Raw genomic sequence first — 25,009 nt, 5'->3', positions numbered from 1 at the left:
TGGGAACTAGAGGTAGGCACTCGTTCACTTATCCCCTATCATAGTTTGTAATCACATCCATTAAACATTAAGCTTCATCGGCCTTGACAAGATTTTTCTTAGTCCCGAGAGACATTCCATCCATTTGACCCAACTGATCCGCGATTTTACATCTGTCACTTTGATAGCTTGATAGCTTGATAGCTTGATAGCTTAACAGCTTAAATAGGTAGTCAAATCTATTATGCTAGGTACCATCCATCCATCCATCCATCCATCCACCATCCATCCATCCACCATCCACCATATACCGCCCGAAATTATTTATTTGATTAGGTAGGGTATATTAGGTGAAGTATGTAGTTTCTTGTCGTATACATACATACATACATACATACATACATACATACATACATACATACATACCTAGACTAGAATTTTCTCACCATGACCAGCATGGTTGCATATAGCATAACACCCTCTTCCAAGCGATATTATTTAAATAGCGCAAGCAAGCCCTTGCGAACCCATCCCGCTGAGCACTGCGAAAAAAGTAGGTAGGTAGGTAGGTAGGTAGTAGTAATCTCAGGCTCAGTCATATATGGTCGACCATGGATAGATAGATAGATAGATAGATAGATAGATAGATAGATAGATAGATAGATAGATAGATAGATAGATAGATAGATAGATAGATAGATAGATAGATAGATGGATAGATAGATAGATAGGCGCTGGGAAGACTCCGTCGGGATTTCTCGTCTGATTTGATACTCCTTTCGACAAGGCCAGTGATCGCAAGATTAGCAGTCGGATCGGTGACGACCGGTGAATCGCTTGGGAATGCTTTTTCAAGTGACATTGACGGTTCTTGATGACTGATAGATGGTACAGTTGCCAGAGAAGCGTTGCTCACTTGGGTAGTGTGGCAGCTACGCCGTTGTTCACCCGTTGAGTATGGTACTTCATAGTAGTTTTAGGGTGTCCTTCCTACTCTTATATACCTCGGAATTATCCTCCCTGCCTGAACAAACCGATTATATCTATCCCAAAGAAGTGTCACTGTATTTGATTCGTAGGTAGGTATCTTGAAGGGTTCAGTTCTCTTTCTTGTCATTGATCGCTAGTGCTCTTCCAACTCCTAACGCCAAGCAAGTTCGTTTACTCAACCTCAAAGGAACTCGCTCAAAACCTGCACCCTCGTCCTCGCCGTTTCCGAGCCTTGTTCCCCCTCACTCATCGCTCTCATGATATTGAGCATTTGATCTGCCGCCATTGCCAGTTAGCATTTACTTCCTTACACGCCAATCCAGATTTACCAAAAAGAAGAAGAAAAGAAAAAAGGTAAACTCACGAATATCCCCCCTGGCTCTAACAAACAGCGGATCCTTCCCCATCGCTTCCACCCCGCCTTCCTCCTTGGCCGCCTCCCGCAACACATTCCCTATACACAGCGCCTCCAAGAAGGCCCGATGGTTGAAAACCCACCACACTCTTGCCTCCGTCTCAAAAAGCGAAAACAGCACAAAGAACGCCGTGATGGCATCGTGCGCCGCCTCCAGCGTGCCGCGCACATTGACAGGGACGTCTGCGCTCTCGCTGGCGTGTACGAGCATTAGGTTGTGAAAGTAGTTGGAGCTCAAAAACAGCGTTTGCCGCACGATCCGCTTGTTACACTCAGCCATTTGGGTTAGCATGGCCACGTCCCATGACCGAAAGATATCGGGGAACGAGCGGTAGACTGCACGGAAATCGGCGACGAGTTTGGATTTGTGTCGGACTGTGGTGCAGATGGGTACATCCAGAGAACGGGGGGAGCAGATGGTTTCTTGGACGAGGTTGGCCAAAGTCCAGGAGCCGCGGAGGTAGGCGATGTCGGTAGGGTCGTCGCAGGCGTCGATGGAGATTTGAGACAAGGAGGAGGTGGACGGGTCCAGGTTGGAGACGAGGTCTTCGACTTTGACGTCGGTGTGGGTGGCGGAGGGGGGCAGGGAGAGAAGGACGGTGAGGAAGGTGTCTTGGAGGAGGACGGCTTGCCAGACTTTCCGGCGTTGTTGTTTGATGAAGAGGGGGGCGGTGGGGACGACTAAAAAGTGGAAAGGGGATGGTTAGTTGGGACATGTGGGAAGAGGGAGAATAGGAAGGAAAACATACCAATATTAGGATCGCGATGCAAGCCCATAGCATACGCCTGCCGCATTAAAATGCCCCCAAACGCCCATCCGTCCGAAGCGTGATTATCGTTAATCAAAAAGTATGTCATCAGAACCATGGCCTGGATACTCGTAATGCTCGCCATGCTCATATAGCTTCCCACCCTCAACGCCTGGTTCGCCGCGCTCGCATAAAACTCGGCAGTCTGCTGGCGCTCCCTCTCGCTGAGTTTACTCTCCACAAACTGCGTCCCCAGCGCCAGCATCACAAACACCAGCGCAATGAAGGCTGAATCGCACTTGTGTTTCTCCTCCAGGCTCATGGTCCAAAAGTGCTCGTAGTCGGCGAAGAATGTCTGCCGGTGGATCATGGGATAAACCGGGTCGACGCATTCAAAGTACCGGTCGAGAACGAGGTCGACCTGCATTTTGGCGGGGAGCACGTCGATGACTTCGGGAAGCCCGCCGTTGCAGGTCCAGTAGTTGGCAAAGGGGTGTTCGGAGCCGATGCCGAACACGTTGGAGGAGCCGGGAGCGGAAAAGGGCACGTTGGAGAGGAGGCCGGTTGAGGTCGCTATGGAGCCAAGAGGGATTCGGCCATTGCTCAAGATGCGGTCTGCGGCGTTGGGGACAGCGGTGAAAAGAGAGCTGGTGTGCGAGGATGCTTGGTCGGTCTTTTTCCGTGGTGGCTTGGTCATTCGGCGGCCGTTGGCAGCGCTGCGGGATGTTTCTCTGGAGGTGATGGTGAGTATAGGTATCCTAAGAAACAGGGGGAAGAGTGGGCTTACTCAAGGAGGTTGGCGACGTGGGCATATTTGCATTCGGTTTGGCGTTTGATACCTGGGTTTCCGTAAGTAGATGATCAGGATTGAAGTAGTACAATGGATAGACTGGAAGATTTACATGCTAAACAATGAGGTCGACCTCGATCACACTGGTGCAATTGTTAGCGCGTCATCAAAATAAGCCCAAGTTCGGATGGAAGGGCGGAGGTACACAATGAGGTCGGATGAGAGGAGGGAGATATCACAAACTCACCTTTGTCTTCCTCTCAACACACTCAAAACAAGACAAGGTCGGTTTATTCCGTTTCTGCTTCTTCCTCTGGGGCCCTCCACCTCCCGTTGTTGTCGACGTTGGCGAGGTAGCACTGCTATCTCCTTCGACGCTCTCACTCGGGCCACTGCCACTCCACCTGGGAGTGGTGCCGCCAAGCCCGGACAAGGGTCCATTGTGGTGGTGACCGTTGGAGGAGTAGTCCCCGTTGACGCCTTGTAGATCATCGGTGGATTCGCGCTTAACGCCAGCAACGTTGGTGCTGCTGCTGTTGCTGCTGCTGTACCCCGCCGCTCCCGCTCTTGTTAACCGGGGGCCATATGGGTTTTGTGTGGATGATGATGACGACGCACCACCACCGTGTCCGGGACCGGATGCGGGTCCCGCGGCGGCTGTAACACTACTTGTGTTGGACAAGGAGCGGGAGTGGGAGTGGGAGTGGGAATGGGAGTGGTGACTGTGGTGGTGGCCCCCTTGGTGGTGGTGGTGGTAGTGCGAATGGTGGTACGCATCGGCCGAACTCGGCGAGGCGACATAGACGGTGGAAGAAGCGGCCGAGCTCGGGGTGAGGACCATGGGGCCCGGCCCCGCATGAGAATGGGTCAGACTCACCCCGGGCCCGGGCCGGGATCTGGTATCCACCGGACCCGGCAAATGTCTTGGCTGTGCGGAGGGAGCGGATACCGATGCAGGTGCAGGTGCAAATGCGGCGGCAGCGGTGACGGGCTCCGCTGACGAGAGCGGATGCGGATGCGGATTCATCGAGCCACGACGACTGCTGCTGCCGAAACGTCGCTGCTGCTGACTGCTGTCACCACCGACAGGATACCCAGACATCCACATGCGCACCGAACTGCGTCAGGTCGCAGCTGGGGTAGCCCCGGGAGCCGACGAGCGAGCGAGCGAGCGGACGGTTGGGAAATGCGCGAGCGACTGGGTGTGTGGTGTGTGAATGGGTCCGCTGCCTGTATCGCGGAACGTGGTGCAAATCACCGACGCCCCCGGCACGTGGGTGTGTTTGTGCTTGCTTTCTGCAGCTTTCTCACTTTTTTTTTTTTTTTTTTTTTTTTTTTTTTCCCCGTCGGCCGGCCAGCCAACCTGTTGTGTTGTAGTAGTAGTAGGTTCGGGAATAACGCAAAACCTTTTTTTTTTCTTCAAAGGAAATGGTTTGCTGTGATTGATTGATTGATTGATTGATTGATGGCGGCAGATGAGGCAGCAGCGGAAAATGCAGCAGCCCAAAGAGAGGATGGATGCAGATAGGTGAGGTGGGAATAAGACTGAGGGTGCCGGGAGACTGGTTCGCCTGAATGGTTCGACTGGTTCGACTGGTGTAGTGACAAGTATGTCTAGTGTATGATAGAGCGGTTCCTTTGCCAAGATCGAAAAGCTGCTGCGAGGGGGACCGACCGACCGTTGAGTGGACGTCACTACTGCCTGGCTGGGGAACCCAGTGCGGTTGACACCAAAAACCGAAATGCCAAGCGACTGGGGGAACTTGTGTGACGATATAAACCTGCGAAGCGATGGAAATAATCCAGGGAAATAAAGACGGGAATGAAGAGAAAAGCAGAAGAAAGTGGAAAAGCCAAGCAAAGTGGGCGGTGTTGGACAAAGTGGAGGGGGAAAATGACTCGACTAAAAATCCTTCCCGATTTCCCCGTCCTTTATGTTTTGGCTCTTCAAAAAGCTTGTTCACAGCCTCACTGTGGTCCAAGTGGAGGAATCAGGTCCAGAACCACAGTCGAAATGAGGGGAAAAGGGAGGTACCCGGCCGGGCTGCGGTAGTTCGTTGCGGATAGCTGAGAACACAGGGAACATGGAGTGATGTGAATGCGGTGGCTGACAAAGACTGAATGGACACATCCAAACGGCGGCGACTGGGAGATATAAGTCGGTCCCGGACCGGCACTCTCGGTGGGTTCAGTTTCTCGCTTCACTGCAAACCTAATCACCCCTGTGGTTATCGACGCCTCTTCATCGCTGTTGGTAAGAATTGCAAAGACTATTTCTAGCTTGATCACAACTCCGTCAAGAGCGAATCGCAACAACTCCTGTGTGTTGGAAACTGTCGAGTAGAGTCTCTCAGCACCTCCCGGATGAGCAACACTCCGGCACCTACCTAGTCTTTTCACTCCTAACCTTGCCAAGTTCAACATCATTCAGTGTCTCTCTCCTCCTTAAATAGTTTACCTACACCTCAAAGATAACAGTGGTTGATGTTTCGACCGTTGTCCCAGCGGAGATCGGCACCCTGAGACAATCATCCGTCCAGAACGTTTGATAGGCGCTAAATCTACACCGAAAGTGCAGTGTCTCACAGACAGGCGTGCCATGCAATCCACTTCCATATCCCAGGCCTGCCGGCTTGAAACAGTGACAACTCGTTGTTTCTTGGTGTTGGTGCCTGGTTGTTATGAGGAAGAACTTTGAAGAAGCCCGTAAAGAAACCCCAGTGGCAGACACTGACTGCACTGCCAGACACACCGGTCCCGCCTCGGAGATAGCTGAGCTGACAAAAGCCAACAAAAATGCGTGACATGAGAGGGGATGCTTGCGAACGCGAACGTCTCAGTTCCGGTTCGGGAAGGAAAAAGCGAAGATCTCATTTAGTGTTACACTGTTCAATACTCGTCGAGTTGGGCAGAATGCGTAGTCTGGTAGTCTAGTGTGTAGTGAAGTCCCGCTAACGCACGTTCCAGGGTAAGAGCGCAAGAAATGTTAGTGCCGTTGATCAACAGGCACCAAAGGGCTACCCCAGAAGGCACCCTTGAGGTTTCATCAGTTGGACCCTCAGCTGGACCGGGGGGGCAATTGACTGATGCCGGCGGTGGCTTTCAAGGGGAGGGAAAAAAAAAAAAAAAAAAAAAAAAAAAAAAAAAAGACCCCAGCGGCTGAGAGAAAGAGGTTGTCTCGCTTCCAAAGATGCTCCCATGTCTACCAAGTAAAACTCCATCTAGGTTCCAAGTCTATAGTCTACAGTCTTCTAGAGACTCAACACTCACTCAACCAAACAAAAACTCTTCATAATTCCTCCTTATCCTCTGCATCCCCTCCTCCAACCCCCACCCCTTTATCTCACATATCCTCCTCGCAATATCCTCCAAATACCCATCCATATCCTCGCCCGCCACATGCAAATCGCTCTCCACCAGCACCTGCCCATCCGGACACGCCCGAATCACATCCGCAAACTTGGCCTCTCCGCCCGCCGTCCCCAGATTAATCACCATGGAAAACGAAAAGTAGCACTTGACCGGGATCTTGGGATCCAAATACTGCTTCAACACCTGCGGCGGCCCGCTGAAGGAATGTAGACACGCCCTCGGCGGGAACGGTTTCGGTTTCGGTTTGTACGGCTTCTTCTTGGGCTTCATGATTTTGTGTAGTTGCTTGGGCTCCCCCACAAGCCCAAATTCCGAGTAATCGGATTCCTCCTCCTCATCACTAGACGAGGAGGAAAAATCCTCCGACACGCCCTTGGCAATCATCTTTTGCTTCTTCCGCGACACCACCTCCTTCTCATGTCCCTTCCACAGCGACGCCAAGGCATCGAATAACACGCCGTGAGCCTGCACGCCGTGTAGAGAGACGGGACGACCCAGCTCGCCTGCCAGGCGAAGTTGGGCTTTGAGAACGTCGACCTGGTGCGCCATCTTGACGTGGTAAGGACTGAGCATCCGTCCTTCTCGACCGCCCGGTGTTAGGTCGCCGTCGTTGCGCGAGGACGAGGACGACTCATTCACTTTGCCCCACGGGAGACGAAACGCTTTGTCAAGGCCGATTTCGCCGACCAGGGCTGTGGGGTGGGCGAGCAGGCGTTGGCGGGTTTCTTGGAGAAACTTGCTGAGAGGAATGGGATCGGGGAGAGAAGCGATGAAATCGGCATCGGGAGGGGGCGATAGAACGGTAGAGTAGTGCTTAGTTTTTCTATTGTGTGCCTGTACATCCGTGACCTCTTCTCCTTCTTCTTCTTCTTCTTCGTCTTTGGAGTCATCGTAGAGCTGGTGAGAGAACCAAGGGTGCCAGCCGAACGCTGGGACGACCTTCTTGGGGGTTTCGGATGAACTGCTTTCGCGCAGCTCGTTCAAGTCTGTGATGCCGTGCTGCTCGGCTACGGAGGCGACGAGGTCTTGGTCTTGACCGCGTGTGGCCATGATGGTGAGAAGTCGAGCTTGCATGTTGTTTATGCTGGAGATGGAAGCCATGGTGTCGGTGGGATGACAGTGGGCGTCGTAGACACCAACGTGCCATGGGAAGGGCTCTTTGGGAGCTTCATCATCGTCTCTTTTGGGAACTTCATGAGGTATTGATTCGCCGGTGGAGGGACACATGGTTGCTGTGCCCTGAGATGATATGGAGAGTGCCGTAGTGGCGATTATTGACACTGTGGGAGAATTAATGGCAGTAGAGTTGGGATGATGTTGAAACACAGTTGATATTTATGTTCGATATATTCATGTGGAAAATCGCGGATGCAAAAGTCAACTCCACGGCCCGCTTCACCCATTCTGCCATCCTGTCAGCCTTCAGGAACGCCTCCTCCAACGGATGATGTCAGTTGGAGATGCATGTGGGGAAGCTATTCCCTGTCCACAGAGTATCATCCTTGCCCTCCCAACACAGCCTCAACTTGACGGTACAATTGAAAATGCCCAGTCTTGGCACACGTGTGGTCTGGCTAAGGGAAACTCACCCTTTGAGTTTGAATAGGTAGAAATATAGTGTAGACTACCAGTACTATATAGCGGAGGCTCATGCGTAGATAACAAGCACTCGCAACATGGGAAAAAAATGTCTGTGAATCCTGGCTGCAAGGGCCACTCGAACCGGCATTTTTATCAACGTCGATTGAAGGCTGTCGAGGACTTTTTCCCCGTCCAACCTTATCTTTGGACTTGGTGTCATGTTGACTTCATTGATGGTTGAACTTCGGCTCAGCTTTGACACCCATGCCGATGGGCTGATAAGACGAAGCGATGGGACGATCGCGGGGCTTCCTCAGTCCGGATGTACGTCGGTTAAGTGACACAAAGGGACCGGTGAACATGTACATATGCAACTTGTGGCCGTCAAGCAGGAATCTCGATCATCTCATGGAACGACAAGTGGAAAGAGGGGGCATCGTTCTTGGTGGTGTCCAGATTCTTGCAAGAGCGGATCGAAAACGTAAGGGAATGGCTGCCAAGACCTCATTATTCCGGGGCACGTCAACCGCTGGAGGTGTTCACGGCCCGCTAAGAACAGCCCCTTGTGATGATCTGGTTGCTCATTCGGCGCCTGCCGAAGTGTCAAAGCGGGCGTAGTGGACCCTGAAACTGCTTCCCCAGCTTTTAAGCTCCGACCGATCCCTGTTTCCAAACGGCTCAAGTCCCCCCTGCTTTTTCCCGGTTCACTCTCCGTTTCCCCGTCTTGCGCACTTCAAGCCCGTTACACTTTACATCCGTCATGGCCCTCGGAGCCTAGACAAAATCTCCCCCAAATAACAAACTCTTATCAAGTCGTAAACTCAAACTGTACTAGTTCAGTGCCACAACCTCGGGTCAGGGAACAAGATAACCAAGGGAACTGTGCTCCAAGCGCACGCACGGCATGTTGGTCTCAGCGGCAGATATGCCCCTCGCCTGCAAGAAAATCCAATAAGCTGCATACCTTATACAGCTTCATAGACCCCCTCCCACCTCACTCTCCAACTCGCCGTCAAAACGCAAACCAGAAAACCGAGGCCTTCACTCCAGGGTTTCGACATCCTCAACATCATCTGTTGCCACAGACCGCAAACACCCCGCACAGACACCATGGCCTTCCTCAACCCCGTCCATGGACTCGTTGTCCCCTTCCTCTGCCTCTTCACCATTCCCATGGCCATCTTCGCGAGTATCACCTCCGCCCTCGCCTTCTCTTTGCTCATGTTCCGCGTAGCCATCGTCTACGTCGACATAGCCATGGCATTCGTCCCCCAGTTCATCAAAGGCCGTCACTACCATAGCGTCACTGACGGCGAACTTCTTACTCCACGCCGTCTATCCTCTAGTAGCACAGGCAGCGTCGGAAACAGAGCCGCCGGGGATAGTGAGGACAACTCGCCCTTAGCCGTCGTCTCTCCCTCCCCTTACTACTACAACGGTTACGACTCCCACCAACGGAGTCCTCTCCGCCGCAAGAGCAGCTACGGCTTTGGCACCGTTCGTCGCTCTCGCCGCTCTAGTCAAGCATCCATCTCGCCTACCATCGCTTCCATCCGGGAAGACGCCGAGATGGTTCCCCCTCTGCCCGAGACCGGCGGGCTGGCTCCCTCGGTCGGCATCCAGCGAGACTTTGAAGGAGTAGGCGGGTGGCGACTGAACGACAGCAATGACGACGACGACGCCTGGCAGAACATCAACTCACGGCTGGAACTGCCGATGGAAAGGTGCTCCAGCTTTGTGGGTCGGTACCACCACAGTCTGAGCCATCGATCGCATAGTGCTGGGCCGTCGCAATCGTTGGAGGCGGGTTGGATGGGGGGAAGTACTAATGGTAGAAAGGGGACTTTGAGAAGTGGAAATGGCACAGCTGGATCGGGACATTGTGCCGAGGCGCAAACGAATAATTGGCATGGTACGGGCGCCAGGGCGAATAAGAGCGCTTTTGGAAGCATATCGAAGATGGCGCTGCCGCCGGGGGATAGGAGGAACAATCACCGTAATGGAAACGGGGTGTCGCCGATGGGTATGGGGATGTGGGAGAAGGAGCAAGAGTACTTTGCGGGTTTCACTTCTCAGAAAGGGAAGTGGAGGCCTACGGCGTGAATAATTGTCATGTTATGTTTGTCTAATTTTGCTGATCTGGACAATGTTCGTATACGTAACCAGGGCCCCTTTTTTTTTTTTTTTTTTTTTTTTTTTTTTTTTTTTTTTTTTTTTTTCGTTAAACAGATACAGACACTGTTATGACAAGTTACAAGGATAGAACACGTCTGGGTATTAGCGAAAAGCGATAATAAAGCAAAACATACTTCAATATGATCACGCTAAGAAATCCGACTTGTTTTGAAACAACAAAATAATGACATGGTATTATTCCCACCCAAACTCCTCCAGACGCCGATCCCATCCATCCATGCATCATATCCCTTTCGCAAGCGTCCGTAACCTCATCCTAGCCCAACCTTCCCATCATACCCCATCCCCAGCCATCTCACATTACCCCCAAGCAACCGCCCCTACAACGTCTGCCAAAAATAATTGGCATAAAAGAACCTCGAAAACCGATGCCGGTCCACATTAACCACGCACACATCCCCCCGCCTATCATTCCGCACCACCGCCCTCGTAAACTCCCCTCCATCCTGCTCCTCCCTCTCAATCTCGATTCCCAAGCTCCTATACACCTTCAACCTCACAACAACACCTCATCCTCCACGCTCCTGACCTGGCCCCCATTCCCGGCACTGCCGTTCCCATTATTTTCTCCCGTCGATGTGGCACCACCAGCAGCAGAAGCATCACCACCATCAACCCCCTGCAACTCCAACTCCTGCAACCGCGCCTGTAGTTCCGCCAATTGCGTCTGTAGTCGCTCCGTCTCCATTTCTAGATCTGAAACATTTTTCGCCACGCGGAACTTTTGCGTGTCGAGACGGGAAATCAACGAGGCGTGCTCGGCGGAACTGTGCGAGGACGTGACTTCTTGGTGCTGGGACTGTAAGGTGTTGAGGGTGCGCGCGAGTTTCTTGAGGTTGGTTTCGGATTCGCGCAGGCGGAGGTCGCGCGCTTGTTGTAGCGTGGAAAGTGATTCGGCGACGCGCGAGACGGCGTGGCGGTCGGGCGTGATGTTGAAGTTTTGGGTCGTGTGGGCGATTAGCTTGAAGGGAGGGAGGGGGTTAGTGGGTGGTTGATAGAGAGAAAGAAAGAGGGAGGGGTGGGTAAGGGGGATGGGAAGAGAGGGAGATGAAGAGGGGGAGGTTCTTTGGTAGGTTGGAGTGATGTAGAATGAACGGGGAAGCTTACGGTGGAGGGGTCTTCTTCGAGAAGCATTTTGGCAGGTTTAGTTTGACTTGAGGTTGGTGTTCTGTTTTAATTCGGGTATATGTAAATATTTGCTTCTGCGATCGAGTTGAATTTATGAGTTCCGTGACGGTAAAAGTGTGCTCGTTTAGTTTCTGTTGTTGTAGAAAAGTGTTTGTTCGCGAACGAACTCGAGGTCGCGAATGGTTTGTTGTTGTGTCGCAATTGTCGAGTCCCAAACCAAACAACAGCGGGACCCATTCATCCTGGGCGACGACGGGACCTAGCGGGACAGGAGCCGCAACAGGACCTGAAGTGGGACATTCCCTTATCTTATCGCAGATTTACATGGGGACGGGACCTCGGGCTATCACCGGTCAAGGATCGGGCATGCTGCAGTGGGTTTCCCCAGTGTCGTTCGTCATCGGTGGCACATTAAACAGAGCTCCAGCCACGCGATAAAACTACTGGCGGCACTCTCAGCTATCATTAACCTGGTAATTCCAGAACCTTGCTGTCCACCTCCGTCTCACACCACCACTACCTACCTTACCTACAAACCCGAGATACCAGAGTCGCCCGCTGCCGCACAATTCACGACCATATACCTACTTCTATTCAGGATACCAGTTTTCTTGTTCCTTCAACTAAATACACCCAGCTTGTCAAAATGACACAACTTCCCTGTAGGTGCTGGTCAGCTCATGGGACTCGTTTTCATTGTTCTTCCAAGCTTGGCACAGGTAGCTAACATCCGTGGTTACAGATGCAGTGGATGCGGAAACGTGAGTCCCCGAGTTGCACAATCGCCCCAGGATCGCCGAGTCATCTAACCAACGACGATAACGATGCAGTCCGCTCAACCCCGCCGAGCTCAATGTTCTCCGGGCGCAATATGAGAAGGAGGGAGAGATGGTTGGCGTCCAGACCAAGTTCAACTACGCATGGGTACGAACCAACACCCATGATTCCCGTTGAAAAGAAATATAAACTAAATAACTTCTTTACGAAATGCTACAGGGCCTAGTAAAGTCCAACGTACGAGCCGACCAACACCTCGGTGTCATGCTGCTATCAGAAATCTTCCGAACATCGCCCGAGCGCCGCCGCGAATGCCTATACTACCTCGCCCTCGGCAACTACAAGCTCGGTAACTACGCGCAAGCGAGGAAATACAACGACGCCCTCCTAGAAAACGAGCCGGCAAACCTCCAGGCCGCCAACCTCCGAGCCCTGATTGACGACAAGGTGACCAAGGAGGGCTTGATGGGAGTGGCCATCATTAGTGGTGTGGCGGTTGCCGCCGGTGTCATAGGAGGCGTTTTGCTCAGGAACTTGGGCCGCAAGAGGTAGTGGGTAGGAGGGTGAGCCGGTCGCCTGATGGATGATGACATATGGCACAAGGTGAAAGGGCAGAAAAGGCCGCTCCTTGATGACGATATGGGACAACAGGGTCCGGTGTGTATATTATGGGCTATGATTTGACGAGCTGAATCCTCTTTTCCTTCTTTAAAGTCCCGATAACTGGATTACAGACATTCCTTTCTATAAGACATGGGTTATTTGGTTCACATCCCCCACTTCCCCCAACTACCTATCTTAGATTGTTGTTGGCTTGTTAGACTCCATCTCTGGAGATGCTCTTTCTTGAATCGAACTCGGCTCACGCCCTAAATTCGCTTTATTTGACGGCGTGGACTTTGGTTACTGCATCTAGAAGCGATCCCAGAGATTGGATGCTCGAAGACGTCGCGGGTGTTAGTTCTTGGCGCTAGCCTTGAAGAACTGCCAGGTGTGACAACAGTCAACGCAGAGGTGCTCCTCTTTGAAGGCTTAGACCCCGTGACGGTGTTACTGTACCTCTCGCTTTGTTTATGTTGGAAAGCCTTGGTATCACATTGTCATTCCAAAAACCATATTGTAGCGTTAGAGGTATCAATCGTGTTACTAAACGATATATCAATACATACACCCAATACCGTACCCTACCATTGTTGCTCCTCAAAGATGTGTGCCTTGCCGTGCCTTGCCCCGGTCATAGCCCACTTTCGTGCATGCGGGACCATTTGTCTCAGGGTCAGGCTGCAGCTCGACGCCGACACATTGGCTCACTTCTCCTGTTAACGACCTGCGACATGCTTAATCGGGTCCCTTGGGCTTTCCATGCTGCACCTAATGAAGCCCAGGGCAGACTTCATTTCTTCCCCTCATCAGGCCGTTAAGAAATGCAGTATCAATGTGACATGAAACATTGCCCATATTCTACCTTGAACCCCATCCGATTCATGATTCACGGGTCGTGGATGAGTATGGAAAAGGACTACCTACTTGCAACATTGTAATACATCCAGTATGTCTCAGCATCAACATTGGACAGATACATCAGTGAACTATATAAAGGGACAAAAAAGAGTGAGGGCCATATTGACCCGTGGCGAGTATAAGAAGGGAAAAGAACAATTAGGTAATTACCAGGATCCATTATACATCCTGGTCTCAAATTACCGTACGCAGAGGTAACGCTGTGACGCATGCCCGGCCTGCGCCGACTTTCCGAGGCCTAACCAAATACAGCGGTTACAGCGATACCCAGGGTCCAATGGGATGGCTGTCATCCCTCTTTTATTGCTCGGTCGGATCTTACCTCAGCGCAAGGCAGGGAGGCAGGTACAGACACCACCTACATCGATCTAGCAAACGGCTGAACCTTCTCCAACAAACCGACCTTGTGCCATCATCCATTCCATTCCTTTTCTCCTAACAATAGAACCCTCGCCACAAAAGAGCCGACAGCCTCGAACGACGGAAGATTCCCCTTGACAACGCGCAAGATCCGATACCTGTCCATTAAAGTTGTGCCGCGCGACTGCTCCATCCCGTTGATGCCGTCGCCGCTGCGAATCCTTGAATGTAGGACGCCAACGCTGTAGATCACAGCAGCTGCATCAAGAACATCGACTCCATCATAGTGGGGCAGCCACTTCACTTCACTTCACTCAAACAACCTACATCACCTAGTACTTCAAGTGCCAGACCTCCACCTACAATTAGTATCCTCGCCATATTACGCGCGGGCTTCTTGAATTCCGAAGCCAACTGTATAATCCTTGGAGATCTCCTCTCCGTCATTCGAAACACTCGCCGACCCCGATATCAAACATCAAACTGGCCCTGCGAGGAGCGCTCCAAACCATCGGCCTCACCGTCCAGTTAGGGCTCGCCGCCTTTGCTGCTTACAACGCAACCCAAAGGCTGCTGGGCCGACCGACGGCGATGGCCTCTCCCGGATTTCCCCCGAGGCATCTCGATGCGACAACGGGTAGAGAAGTCGTCTACTGCTATGGCTGCGAAAACGAGTGGTATCGTGACGATTACCCCCATCTGGACCTAGAATGCCCCAGGTGTCACAATGATTTCGTCCAGATTGTGGGTTCTCCCATCTACCGTCCAGCTATCGCCACGCTAACCTTTGTACAGGTCGAACCTGACAACGATCCCCGACCAGGTGTTCAACAACAAGGTCACCGTTCAGACTCGGACCCGGAGGAAGATGACATAGAGCAGTTCCTCGAGCGTGGCCCCGGGTCCTTCTTCATGCGACGATCGGTGTACCAATCGCCAGATAGTCCCTTCAACCGTTCAAGTGGGAACGGTCTTGAGGATCTTGATAGCAGTCCGGACCGGCCGCGTGCCCGCCCAGATGATCCTGGCGAGGCCGTGTTGTCGCGGTTCGCCGACATGTTTGTCGAGTTAAGCGGCGCGAGGCCGGGACAGCAAGGGGGAAACGCCTTTGGGACACAGCCGCGGATACAACGTACAACCTTCACCAGAGCAGGAGACGGCATGGCTAGCTTTACCTTCACGACCACGACAACTGCAGGAGGCCCAGCGGGAGACGGGCCGGAAGCGCCCGCTTTTGACACGTATGTTCGCTCGCGACATGGCAATGGTTTCCCTGGAATTCGCAGACACACAATCATTGTTGTGACTAATAGGAGGGCTAACTCGAACGGTGATGGCAGTCTGTTTAGGGGTCTCTTTGGCAACATCCCGCCGCCGGGCGCAGAAGACCCCGGTGGCGGCCAGGGCCAGGGCCAAGGCGGTGGTCCACGAGGGCCTCCTCTTGGATTTGCCACTGGCCTGCAGGACTTTATCGCGACATTGCTGAACCCACAGGCGGCAGTCCATGGCGATGCCGTGTATACCCAGGAGGCACTCGACCGCATTATAACGACCCTCATGGAAGCTAACCCGCAGTCCAATGCGGCTCCTCCAGCAACGCAAGCCGCTATTGAGAAATTACCCAAAAAGATCCTCGACGAGCAGATGGTCGGCCCCGAGGGTAAAGCCGAATGTACCATTTGCATCGACGACATGTACAAGGGAGAAGAGGTCACGGTGCTACCGTGTAAGCATTGGTTCCACGGGGAATGCGTCACTTTATGGCTTAAGGAGCACAACACGTGCCCTATTTGCCGAATGCCGATCGAGGGCAACAACCCATCCGGGAGCAACAGTAACAACAACAATAACAATAACAGCCAACCGTCCGCATCACGCCAAGAAGCCAGCACCAACTCTGCATCAGCCTTCGCGTCCTCATCCGCACCAGGAAGAAACCCCTTTGAATCACTTAACCCCTTTGGATCACAAGCCCAATCGGCCAGAGAGCGACTTCGACGCAGCGAGCAGGAGAGAGAAGAGCGCCTCGAGCGGATCCGTAACGTGGCTGGTATTAGGCGTACCGACTCTCAATCCGAGGGAATCTCCCGCCGAACTTCACACTCGCCTCCCAGCCGTGAGAACTCACGTTTCGACATGCGATCGCGCGATAGGGACCCGTCGCCACCAAGGGATAGGGGCACCTCGACGGCCTGGCAGCCGAATCCGAGCAGCAATTCTCAGAGCAACATTAGCAGCAGGTACAGCGGTGGATTGAACAACTTGTGGGGACGCAATAACGGTAACAACGGGGAGGGAAATTCACGGGATCGAGACGGACAGCAACAGCAAAACCAACAGCAGCAGCAGCAGCAGCAGAGTTCGAGTTCTGGTAATGGCGCGCTAGGGTGGCTTAGGGACCACTTCGGCCGTGGTTCTTCCGGTTCTGGCTCCGGGGCGGATCGGGATAGGGAGCGCAGACGCTGAGCCTGGTCGGAGCGGTCATGGCATGTTGAATTGCGGGTGGCTCGATTGTACAGTTGTGTATTACAGGATCGGCTCAAATACACATACATACAACGAAGGCAAAGGGAACAGACACATGGATCGTTGGTTCATCATGATTGGGCTTTCAGGCTTTTGGTGAATAAACCAAATATGGTTCTCAAGGCCACTAGACAGATCAATGAGACTGGGAAGTTAACTGGATCGAACGGATAAGAAGAGGTTGCGTTGCAGAGCAAGAATTGCACATAAAGTGCAAAATGACGTTCCAGGGCTTGTATAATATATTTGTCGTTCTTTTTTTTTTTGCTGGTGCTCGTTATCTGCTTGTTTGGTCGCTGCTTTCCAGCCTTGCTTGCGATGATTTTGTCTTTTTTCCCACATAGCCGGACATTGACACTTTCTGGTATCACTTTGACCCAAAGAAAAGGATTGTATGACTTATATTCTTAGGCAAACCATCTTTTATCCTGCCGTGCATATTTCGTTACGTAGAAATTATCTTCCCTGAACTTCCTCCACTTCGTCAATACTTCAAGAACATTTATACAAAAATGCCACTGGGAGATACAACAAATAATCTATAGATGATCGATCATACCTGTAGAACAAACGAAACCCCACCCAGTCTTCACATTATAATTGCTCACCTTACCTTCAACCTTACATTCAACTTTTAACGTTCAATAACTTGTCAGAAACAAAAGTGATGCTGTCATCTTTTAGTAGTGTGCCCCCTCACCTCACCTTTTTCAAACCGAATGAAACCCCTCCCCCAGACCGAGCTAAGCTAAGCGAGCTAAGCGACGCCCCCCGTCGTTCGTAAGCTTCCCACTTTTTTTTTTTCTTTTCCCTTTCTTCTTTTCGGCTCGGTTCCGTGTAAGCTGATTGGTTGGTTGCGTTACTTAGGTTCAGCCCAGCCGGCGGCCTCTCGGTGAACTAATGGAGACTGGGTATGTAAACTAAACGGCTGCCTGGTGATCATGAGGGGGTTCAGTTGGTAGGTAGGGATATTGTGTTATTCTTCTGAGTACTGTAGTAGTTTAATCTAAGGGCAGTATGTTAAGAAAACCGTGTTGTCTTGTCTGGAGAGGGGCAGGCGGGCCATCTGTCCTTTTTTATCTTTACCTGAACTCGGTAGTCTTCGTTTAAGTTTGAGTCAGAGAGGTCAGGCAACCTTTTGTTTGTTGGGCCAGCAGGACTTTGAGGATTTCCACTTTCCACCAGGTGACGACGACGCTGGACTGCCCTGGACTTGACTTGACTTGACTACGTAGGCCAACAATACCCGACGATATACGATACACGATACTGGAGAACTTGCCCCTGGAGACGGACGGTGCATCGCCACTTTCATTAGGTTCCCGTCGTCGTCGTCGTCGTCGTCGTCGTCGTCGTCGTCGTTCGGTTCGTTGGAAGCCTTTTCTCACCTGCCTACGTCCCGCCGTACCTACCCTACGACATCCGGGACCCAGGCATCTACACTAATCGGTTCCGTGTCGCACGGCACGGTAATCGGTACATTGGCTGTAGACGTCTCGTGCCATTCATTCCCGGATCACAGCGTTCCGCGCCGCGCCGCGCCGCACCGGGGTCAAGGTCAAGGTCAATCGGGTCAGTCAAGGGGGATTTAGGCCACCGTACCAACCAAACACCACTGGACCTCACGGCAGTGCAGTTCGCGACCACACCCGCCCGGCCTTCGGCGTTGGACACTCGGCCGTAGCAGGGCATCACCAAGGAAGCGATGATGCACGGCTCAAAACACACAGCGGCGTTGTTCGCGCTGGCTTATGGACGTGTGGTTTTGGGATTAGAGGGTATGTGAAATTTGAACTTTACCTAGGTACCTATATTTGAGATTAATTGAGTGGTGTTGGTAAGATGGATTGATTGACTGACTGACTGACTGGTCTTTAGATGTCGCCCCAGTAGCACCCGCAGCAGCAACTGTTCCCAACCCGCAGTCGCTGTATATACAGTTTATGCACCCCACTCCGCGGTCTTATGGTTATGGTCAGGATTTGGTATGTTGTATTTTATTTTGTTTACCTTTCTTTTCCTTGTGCGTTTGACTTCTTATCCATGCCATTCCCTCTTCTTTTTTTTCTTTTGAAGAAAATTCAGAAAAAGAAATTGAAAGGAGGAAAAAAAAGAAAAAAAAACAAAGAAGAAAAAACCTCCACGTGTGTTTGGCTGACTAGAGGTGATCATCAAAAAAACAGGGTTTCCGCCTCGAAGTCAACCCCTCTGTCACCAATCTCCCCATCGGCAGCAGCGATTACAGTTGCGCCTCCCCCAACATCACCATCAACAACCAACCTTTGCTTTCTCCACCGAACGAAGACGGGTCGTTTGTGCTGGATAATGATATCAAGGTGGATCTTACTTGGGAATCGCGTTGCTTCCCTGGCGGCGGCGACGATTCCCTCCCTAACGGTAACTCCGAAAACAAAAACAAGGAGGTTGATGTGAAAGCGCAAGTAAATCCCACCCAACAACGATCACAATCCGTTACCCTCACTTTGCAAGCCGTCGATGGACAGCCGGTGAAAGAAGAGTTGAGTTGTACGATCTGGTTCAGACAGGAGGAACCAGTCTGGGCGTTTGGAGTGGCGGGGTGGTGTGTTGATGCGAGGATTCGAGATGTTAGGGGGAAGACAGGGGGGTGGGAGGTTGTTTTCGATGATGAAAACGAGAAGGCAGACACAGAGGCGAATACGGTGGGGAAGATGGAGGGAAAAGGAGAAAGTAGAGAGGAGAGATTGAAGAGGGAGAGGAAGGAGTTTGAGAGGGAGGTGAAGTGTTTGGAGTATCAGAAAAGCATTGCTACTGCTGAGGAAAGGGACAGTACCGGTGTGGTTGGTCATGGCTATGCGCAAAAGCCGGTGGTCATGAACAGGAAGTACTACGAGGAGAGGAGACAGCACTTTGAAACGCTTTGCGCAAACCTCCCGCCGAGAGAAAACAACACCAGCACCCCAGGCCCGTCTGCTCATCCGCCATGGGAACTCCCGCATCATAGACCAGCTAAACCAGCTCGTCTGCCATTCCCAGATTTGCTCTTGGACTCAAGCCCCGGATCAGCCCACCAAACCACCCTGAATTCCCGCCCTTCTTCCCTCCGCGCCTCTATTTACGCGCACCTGATCAATCTCTCGCCCATCCGCCTCGCCGCCTACATCATCTTCCTCTCCCTCCTCATATTGGCCTGCTTTTTTCACTCTCTCCATCGGGTACGCAGCCGAAGAAAAAGATTGGCCCAAGGAAGTGGCGCGGGAGAGCCTGTCGGGATAGAATCACTTTGTCCCGGATTTTACGGCAGTGATGAAAGCTGTGGAGAGTGCAAGGCTAGATATTTTGCTCAGCTGCAAGCTCGAGATGAATCTGGGACTGTGATCGGGACTGGGGAATTTGAAGGTGAGGGTGATAATGATGAAATGGCCGAGAAGAGGGGGTCGTTGGAGGAGAAGAATGAGGGGATGTCAGAGCTGTGTATGGAGGAACAGGAGAAACAGGAGAGACAGGAGAAAGAGAGGTTATCAGAAAGGGAGTACCAGCGATACTGCGAGTACCATGCGGTGCCGGAGGATGGGTTTGCGTTGAGGTATGAACCTGGGTCGGAACTCCAGACGGTACATGAGCCTGTTGAGCAAGTCGTTATTGATGATGAGAGGATTTGGGATGAGAAGGAAACGTTGGTTGACTCGGAAGACGAGCGGGAAAAGGAGCGCGGTGAAGAAGTTGGGGAGAGCAGTGGCGAAGACAGCGGTGGAGAGGATAGCGATGATGATTTGTCTATTGGCATTGAATTGGCCTCGTTCATGAGAGCTGCGAATCTGGTGGAGGATATGATTCGGGCTGGGGCGAGGCGAGAAGCGGCTCCAAGGCCTCAGGCGGCTCTGCCGGTAAATGCCAGGCGGCAGTCACCTGGGACGCCTCCACCGCCGAGTTATGGTGAAGTGGTAGGGCTGAGGGGGGTTGTCGATGACGAAGGGTTATTACCACCTCGGTATGAGGAATATCTGAGAAGCCAAAGGTAACAAAGAGGCGCTTTCTTGGGTCACGGGGTTCTTCGGGGGTATTGATGGGTTGGGGTACTTACCTTAATGCTTAATGACTGTAATGAGTGCTGGGGAAATGCTTGGGCGGATAGGACATTAAGCGATGCGCTTCTCATGTGCAGCAATGTGAGGTCGGTGCTGCTTCATCTTCCAGAAGGGTATATATATATGCATGACTTGTGTCGCGGCTTTCAATTCCAAACGTGTCTTGACACACCAGCGAACGCGGTTGCTGTGGTAACCTGTGATCCGGAAGTCAATATTTGGTTCGGTGCTTGGCGCTATTCCGAGATGGCTAGAGTGGACGAGAATCGTGGTCTCAGAGACGGCTTGTGTGGGGGTCAATCGGTTTGATCCATAGGCGGGAAACTCGAGATGTTCGTTCTGCCACATCACCGCTTTGATCGGAATCACTGTGGTTTCTGTAAAGCTGTCGGGCTTTCCCTCTATGATAGGAGGGCCCGAGGAATGGCTCTCAGCATCCCATATCAGGTACAGTGCCTCGTCCATGACAAAATCGATGACTTCTTTGCAATACAATACCGGTCGTTTGAGTTAGGGGAGACTGGTCGGTTGCAAAACCGTGATGGGGATTACAACAATTCGAAAAGACAGTGGCTAGGGTTTCATTTGGATATTTCTATCCAGGAATTGTCCTACAAGTTAAGATCGGCTACATAGGAGGAGTATACCCAAGGTATAATGTCAGTCTCAACTATTTTGACTAGGACGGGAGTGCTGTTATGATAATTGGATCCCTCTGCCCTGTCAATGTCCAGTGTCACTGCACTGACTGTTTGACGTGATAGAGGGTTCCCCGCAGCTGTATGGCAGGTGCCGAGGCGAGCCGCGTTCCCGCTCAACGCAGAGTGATGCTTGCATTGAGGTTGAGTTCTGACTGGACCACTTGGTGATGCTTCTGTTTCCACCCAACAATAGCTATTCCGTCTTGCTCTACCGCGGGTGGATCGAAACATTCTTTTGTGACGGAACCGGTTGATGACAGGAAGCTTGATGGCCTTGCGACCAAAAGCTTCAACGTTGGATTGTCCAGATCCCTGCTCATTCACCTAGTAGCGAAGCGAAGAAGTGTTGTGTTGCCTGTGAAAGTCGACAATGTAGGTGTTGGAACAGCATGCCCATCAATGTGATGGAGAATGTCGACAATTTCCGTTCAACTTTGGTGCCTCTATCAGGTCGGTTGAGCTCCCAGTCAGGTTCCAGGTTGTATTGTGCAAATCCAATCTGAACCCGTCACAACTTCCACAGCTGCCCGTTGTGGAATTAAACATTGTGACCAACCACTGTAGCGAAGCGCGCGGAGGGCCCCAACTGCCCGCCTCGCCCTGTACAGGTGCTAGGTAGGTAAGTAATCTCCACTTCCACTGGACTTCCACCCACCCGCCCCCGCTGAGCCTGGGTTAACCCCATTTTCGACAAGACGTTCGTTCGATTTCAGATGCGCTTGGCACCAAACTCCGTCTCTGCCACTTTTCTTCCGCTGCTCTTGCTCTTGTCTGGTACTTGTTGCTAAACTCTTTCGAAACTGAACAGAGACCTCTTCGTTTCTGTCCCTTGCTACCTTACTGTATCTGATCTCTACCGCCCGCGTCAAGCCCACCCGGTACAGTACGCTCTGCAACACCATTCTCGCGAGACAGCATCAATCGTGTGCTTGGCCATTGGTCCTCCTCACTTGACGACCACATCACCAATCTCGCGATCCATCAGACCCTCTGACATCATGGCCGACCCGACGCAAAACCAACAAACCGACACCGCGGACCCCGTCGTCGCCCCAGTCGCTAAGGAAGACGCCGAGACCACGGCCGCCCGCCGCGAACTCAAGCACACATCCATCTCCGAGCAAAGCGCCGCCGCAGCCCAAGATAGCGGATCAGACAATGGCACCCCTACAGCCGGCTCAAGGAAGGCCACCCCAGAGCCTGCAATTGGTGACGATAAGGACACCGAAATGAAGGAGCAGGTTTCGTCTCCCAAGAAGAAGCGAGCACACGACGAGCTTGAAGAGAGCAAGGACGCCATCGACGCTCAATCCGGGGACCAGCCTTCCACAGAGGAGGCCAAGCCCACCGCGACCCAAAGTAGGACAGACAGGTCCGAGCCGGAGAAGAAGCGCGCCCGTGACGAGACATCCGCGTCGGACGATGGAGTAAAGGTGGGACATTTCGCCGACACATGCTATTTGGGGCCCTCGACTAACCCTATGGTCACCAGGAGACTACTTCCTCAGCATCCGTCGCGACAACCACGACCGAGATTCCTTCGAAGCCCGCCGAGCCAGCAGCAGAAATCAAGCCCACGAGCGAAGAAAAGCCCCAGACATCATCCGCCGCCTTTGCCCAGTCCGGTTTCGCCAAGCTTGCCAGCTCTACAACCTCTCCCTTTGGCGCCCTAGGCGCCTCGGCAGCCCCCAGCCTTTTCGGCTCTACGAACTCCGGATCTGCCTCTCCTTTTGGCACTCTCGGCGCTTCCACCACAGCAGCGGCTCCCACGCCGCCCAAACTTAGCTTCGGCAGCTCCGCTGCGGCACCTTCGCCATTTGCTGGCTTTAACAGCGCCAGCTCCGGCTCTGTGTTTGGTGGCGGGTTTTCTAGCGGCTTTGGAGGCAGCGCGCTGGGTGGAGCTAAGCTTACAAGTTTCGGTGGTAAGCCCGGTGAGACTTTGATGAGCAGCAAGCCTGCCAAACCTTTTGGTGCGCCAGAGAGCGACGCGGAGGAGAGTGAAGAGGAGGGCGGTAACGAGAAAGAGGACGCGGGGGCAAATGAGGACAAGGAGGGTGAGAATGATGAGGCTAGGACTGCGGCGGAGGAAGAGAAAAAGTTGAAGCTGCGCAAGGGTAAGTTTCATGATCTGGGATTCTTACGTTGCTTTGTCCTATGCGGCAATGCTAACCTATGATCAGTTGTTGTCGATGACGGCGAGGGTGAGGACGCCACGCTACTAGCGGTGCGCGCCAAGATCTTTGTCATGGAGAAGGGTGTCGGCTGGAAGGAGAGGGGAGCTGGCATGCTCAAGGTCAATGTGCCCAAAGCGAGCGTCAAGCGAGATCACAACGGCAACTGGGACGCGACTTCTTTTGACGCCTCGGCACTGGTGGAGGACAGCGGTGACGGAGAGGCCGGCAGCGGTGGCGGCCGGAAGAGTGTCCGTCTCGTCATGCGCCAAGACCACACCCTTCGTGTCATTCTCAACACAGCCATCGTACCGGCCATGACGTTCGCCGTGACTAAGAAGCTCAAGGCGGCATATGTCCTGTTTACGGCGTTTGAGGGCACGGAGCCGAGACAGGTGCAGGTCAAGGTATGTCTGAACGTCTTCCGGAAATAGTCTCAAGCTGCTGACAAGGACCGCGTACAGTTGAGCGAGGCCAACGCTACTGCCTTCAAAGACCTTATGGATCTTATACAGAAGGAGCTTTCCGATGAGTAAGAGATTTGCAAGCTACCTCTAAACGACGTTTTGTTTTATTTAGATGAACAGCGAAGTCGAGCGGGCGAGACGGTCGACATCGAGAACATGTTGATGTTATAAGGGGCTTGCGCCTTGTGGAGTGAATAGGTGAACGGGTGGATGATGGGACGGCTGAGGTGACGGTTGAGGAAGGAGGCACGAAAATACCAGGGCAGTCGCCTTTTCTCGGGAGAGGGGCTGGCTCGCTTGCATTTCACATAATTGCGGGACTCCTCGCAAAGGACCACTCGGGTCGTCACATAAGGAGGTGGCCCCTTTTATCTTTGATATCGATCCTGTGTTACTAGATGGGTGTGAGGAAGACATAACGAACACTTGAAGAACAGTCAGAGGTATATCATCCGCTAAGTCTTTTTCCAGCCCCCTAATCTCCATACTCTCCGTTCTTGAGTTTCCATTGTCTCAAACAGACGAGTTCTTTGCCCGGGAAGGAAGGTGTCTTGAGTCAAAAATGAAGTTTCCTCCTTGTTGATTTTCTCTGCTACACATCTCTCTTGCCTTTTCAACATCGAACGGCGGGGAAGGGGGCGTCAGGTACCAGTCACGGCCGGGGTGCTTTTAGGTGCAGTCCAGTTCTTCAAGATGCGCTTTCCTCTTGGGTTTCATCTCTTCGTCAAGTGTTCTGCCTGGAAGATAGACTGTGCTCACTTTCCAGCTCTGAGTGATACGGAGAGAAGGCTCCAAGCTCCTCATCGCTCCTTAAAGCCGTGGGTGGGTAAAACCGCAGTATGAACTGAAGACTCCCAATCTCCGAATGTACGTACCTGACCCTTTAAGGCAATTGCTGATCAGATTGCATAAGGTAGGTAGGCACATCACCATTGTCTCGCAACTTTACACCAGCGCCGGTTTTTCCACTTTTCTACACCATGAAAGTTGACCACTTCATTCCTTGCCCAAGTTTTGCTTATTAGCATGCAAGATACCGACACGACCCAAAGTCAATACCTACCCTACATCATTAACAGCATTCGGCTTGGTATGATTCGCTCTACCGGCGCTACATCGTGGCGTTCTCACTTCTTCATCCCAAGACACAGCCCTCGGCAGTGTCCAATGGGAATCCTCCACTGCCCGCTTATCTAGTGCCGATGAGAACTAGACGCCC

General features: G+C 52.4%; 8 protein-coding genes across 8 annotated transcripts; 5 read left to right on the top strand and 3 right to left on the bottom strand.

Annotated features, from left to right (window-relative positions):
* Window positions 1–922: 922 nt before the first annotated feature.
* On the bottom strand, window positions 923–4,870 carry NCU05308 (Zn(II)2Cys6 transcription factor). The gene is made up of 6 exons (XM_956986.3): window positions 3,171–4,870; window positions 3,036–3,066; window positions 2,921–2,972; window positions 2,134–2,864; window positions 1,334–2,065; window positions 923–1,245 (listed from the first exon to the last, which is right to left on the bottom strand). The coding sequence occupies exons 1-6, from the start codon at window positions 4,029–4,031 to the stop codon at window positions 1,151–1,153; spliced, it is 2,502 nt and encodes an 833-aa protein (XP_962079.3). The 5' UTR covers window positions 4,032–4,870; the 3' UTR covers window positions 923–1,150.
* A 1,203-nt stretch (window positions 4,871–6,073) lies between these two features.
* On the bottom strand, window positions 6,074–7,969 carry NCU05309 (Cut9 interacting protein Scn1). The gene is made up of 2 exons (XM_956829.2): window positions 7,885–7,969; window positions 6,074–7,699 (listed from the first exon to the last, which is right to left on the bottom strand). The coding sequence occupies exon 2, from the start codon at window positions 7,520–7,522 to the stop codon at window positions 6,194–6,196; it is 1,329 nt and encodes a 442-aa protein (XP_961922.1). The 5' UTR covers window positions 7,523–7,699; window positions 7,885–7,969; the 3' UTR covers window positions 6,074–6,193.
* Window positions 7,970–8,566: 597 nt separating this feature from the next.
* Window positions 8,567–10,048, top strand: NCU05311 (hypothetical protein). Its single transcript, XM_956831.2, has one exon. The coding sequence runs from the start codon at window positions 8,987–8,989 to the stop codon at window positions 9,977–9,979; it is 993 nt and encodes a 330-aa protein (XP_961924.1). The 5' UTR covers window positions 8,567–8,986; the 3' UTR covers window positions 9,980–10,048.
* Window positions 10,049–10,164: 116 nt separating this feature from the next.
* On the bottom strand, window positions 10,165–11,447 carry NCU05312 (hypothetical protein). Its single transcript, XM_956832.3, has 2 exons — window positions 11,180–11,447; window positions 10,165–11,033 (listed from the first exon to the last, which is right to left on the bottom strand). The coding sequence occupies exons 1-2, from the start codon at window positions 11,204–11,206 to the stop codon at window positions 10,569–10,571; spliced, it is 492 nt and encodes a 163-aa protein (XP_961925.2). The 5' UTR covers window positions 11,207–11,447; the 3' UTR covers window positions 10,165–10,568.
* Window positions 11,448–11,564: 117 nt separating this feature from the next.
* On the top strand, window positions 11,565–13,155 carry NCU05313 (mitochondria fission 1 protein). Its single transcript, XM_011395854.1, has 4 exons — window positions 11,565–11,862; window positions 11,943–11,961; window positions 12,031–12,124; window positions 12,197–13,155. The coding sequence occupies exons 1-4, from the start codon at window positions 11,847–11,849 to the stop codon at window positions 12,527–12,529; spliced, it is 462 nt and encodes a 153-aa protein (XP_011394156.1). The 5' UTR covers window positions 11,565–11,846; the 3' UTR covers window positions 12,530–13,155.
* A 677-nt stretch (window positions 13,156–13,832) lies between these two features.
* On the top strand, window positions 13,833–16,817 carry NCU05314 (hypothetical protein). Its single transcript, XM_956834.3, has 3 exons — window positions 13,833–14,602; window positions 14,654–15,099; window positions 15,199–16,817. The coding sequence occupies exons 1-3, from the start codon at window positions 14,450–14,452 to the stop codon at window positions 16,322–16,324; spliced, it is 1,725 nt and encodes a 574-aa protein (XP_961927.1). The 5' UTR covers window positions 13,833–14,449; the 3' UTR covers window positions 16,325–16,817.
* Window positions 16,818–17,356: 539 nt separating this feature from the next.
* NCU05315 (hypothetical protein) lies at window positions 17,357–20,660 on the top strand. Its single transcript, XM_956835.2, has 3 exons — window positions 17,357–18,162; window positions 18,263–18,369; window positions 18,568–20,660. The coding sequence occupies exons 1-3, from the start codon at window positions 18,090–18,092 to the stop codon at window positions 20,383–20,385; spliced, it is 1,998 nt and encodes a 665-aa protein (XP_961928.1). The 5' UTR covers window positions 17,357–18,089; the 3' UTR covers window positions 20,386–20,660.
* Window positions 20,661–21,843: 1,183 nt separating this feature from the next.
* On the top strand, window positions 21,844–24,363 carry NCU16888 (hypothetical protein). The gene is made up of 4 exons (XM_011396135.1): window positions 21,844–22,585; window positions 22,645–23,266; window positions 23,333–23,730; window positions 23,788–24,363. Exons 1-4 carry the CDS (start codon window positions 22,151–22,153, stop codon window positions 23,857–23,859), a joined length of 1,527 nt encoding a protein of 508 aa, XP_011394437.1. The 5' UTR covers window positions 21,844–22,150; the 3' UTR covers window positions 23,860–24,363.
* The last annotated feature ends 646 nt before the right edge of the window (window positions 24,364–25,009 follow it).

The sequence above is a fragment of the Neurospora crassa genome, linkage group IV (genome assembly GCF_000182925.2).
Source record: "Neurospora crassa OR74A linkage group IV, whole genome shotgun sequence".
In the NCBI taxonomy this organism is placed as follows: domain Eukaryota; kingdom Fungi; phylum Ascomycota; class Sordariomycetes; order Sordariales; family Sordariaceae; genus Neurospora; species Neurospora crassa.
The sequence above is the reverse complement of the archived record's forward strand: the minus strand, read 5'-3'. Positions and strand labels throughout refer to the sequence as shown.

What these genes read in the sequence shown, in the direction of transcription:
- NCU05309 (XM_956829.2), bottom strand. Translation starts at nt 7,522, where the DNA reads ATGTGTCCCTCCACCGGCGAATCAATACCTCATGAAGTTCCCAAAAGA.
- NCU05308 (XM_956986.3), bottom strand. Translation starts at nt 4,031, where the DNA reads ATGTGGATGTCTGGGTATCCTGTCGGTGGTGACAGCAGTCAGCAGCAG. An exon ending in GTGTTGAGAGGAAGACAAAG is followed by an intron (nt 3,067 to 3,170) that starts GTGAGTTTGTGA and finishes CAATTGCACCAG; the next exon opens with TGTGATCGAGGTCGACCTCA. An exon ending in GCATCGCGATCCTAATATTG is followed by an intron (nt 2,066 to 2,133) that starts GTATGTTTTCCT and finishes TCCACTTTTTAG; the next exon opens with TCGTCCCCACCGCCCCCCTC.
- NCU05313 (XM_011395854.1), top strand. An exon ending in CCAAGTTCAACTACGCATGG is followed by an intron (nt 12,125 to 12,196) that starts GTACGAACCAAC and finishes GAAATGCTACAG; the next exon opens with GGCCTAGTAAAGTCCAACGT.
- NCU05315 (XM_956835.2), top strand. Translation starts at nt 18,090, where the DNA reads ATGATGCACGGCTCAAAACACACAGCGGCGTTGTTCGCGCTGGCTTAT. An exon ending in TGTGGTTTTGGGATTAGAGG is followed by an intron (nt 18,163 to 18,262) that starts GTATGTGAAATT and finishes ACTGGTCTTTAG; the next exon opens with ATGTCGCCCCAGTAGCACCC. An exon ending in ATGGTTATGGTCAGGATTTG is followed by an intron (nt 18,370 to 18,567) that starts GTATGTTGTATT and finishes TCAAAAAAACAG; the next exon opens with GGTTTCCGCCTCGAAGTCAA.
- NCU05311 (XM_956831.2), top strand. Translation starts at nt 8,987, where the DNA reads ATGGCCTTCCTCAACCCCGTCCATGGACTCGTTGTCCCCTTCCTCTGC.
- NCU05312 (XM_956832.3), bottom strand. Translation starts at nt 11,206, where the DNA reads ATGCTTCTCGAAGAAGACCCCTCCACC. An exon ending in TCGAAGAAGACCCCTCCACC is followed by an intron (nt 11,034 to 11,179) that starts GTAAGCTTCCCC and finishes CCTCCCTTCAAG; the next exon opens with CTAATCGCCCACACGACCCA.
- NCU16888 (XM_011396135.1), top strand. Translation starts at nt 22,151, where the DNA reads ATGGCCGACCCGACGCAAAACCAACAAACCGACACCGCGGACCCCGTC. An exon ending in CGTCGGACGATGGAGTAAAG is followed by an intron (nt 22,586 to 22,644) that starts GTGGGACATTTC and finishes TATGGTCACCAG; the next exon opens with GAGACTACTTCCTCAGCATC. An exon ending in AAAGTTGAAGCTGCGCAAGG is followed by an intron (nt 23,267 to 23,332) that starts GTAAGTTTCATG and finishes ACCTATGATCAG; the next exon opens with TTGTTGTCGATGACGGCGAG.
- NCU05314 (XM_956834.3), top strand. Translation starts at nt 14,450, where the DNA reads ATGGCCTCTCCCGGATTTCCCCCGAGGCATCTCGATGCGACAACGGGT. An exon ending in ACAATGATTTCGTCCAGATT is followed by an intron (nt 14,603 to 14,653) that starts GTGGGTTCTCCC and finishes ACCTTTGTACAG; the next exon opens with GTCGAACCTGACAACGATCC. An exon ending in GAAGCGCCCGCTTTTGACAC is followed by an intron (nt 15,100 to 15,198) that starts GTATGTTCGCTC and finishes CGGTGATGGCAG; the next exon opens with TCTGTTTAGGGGTCTCTTTG.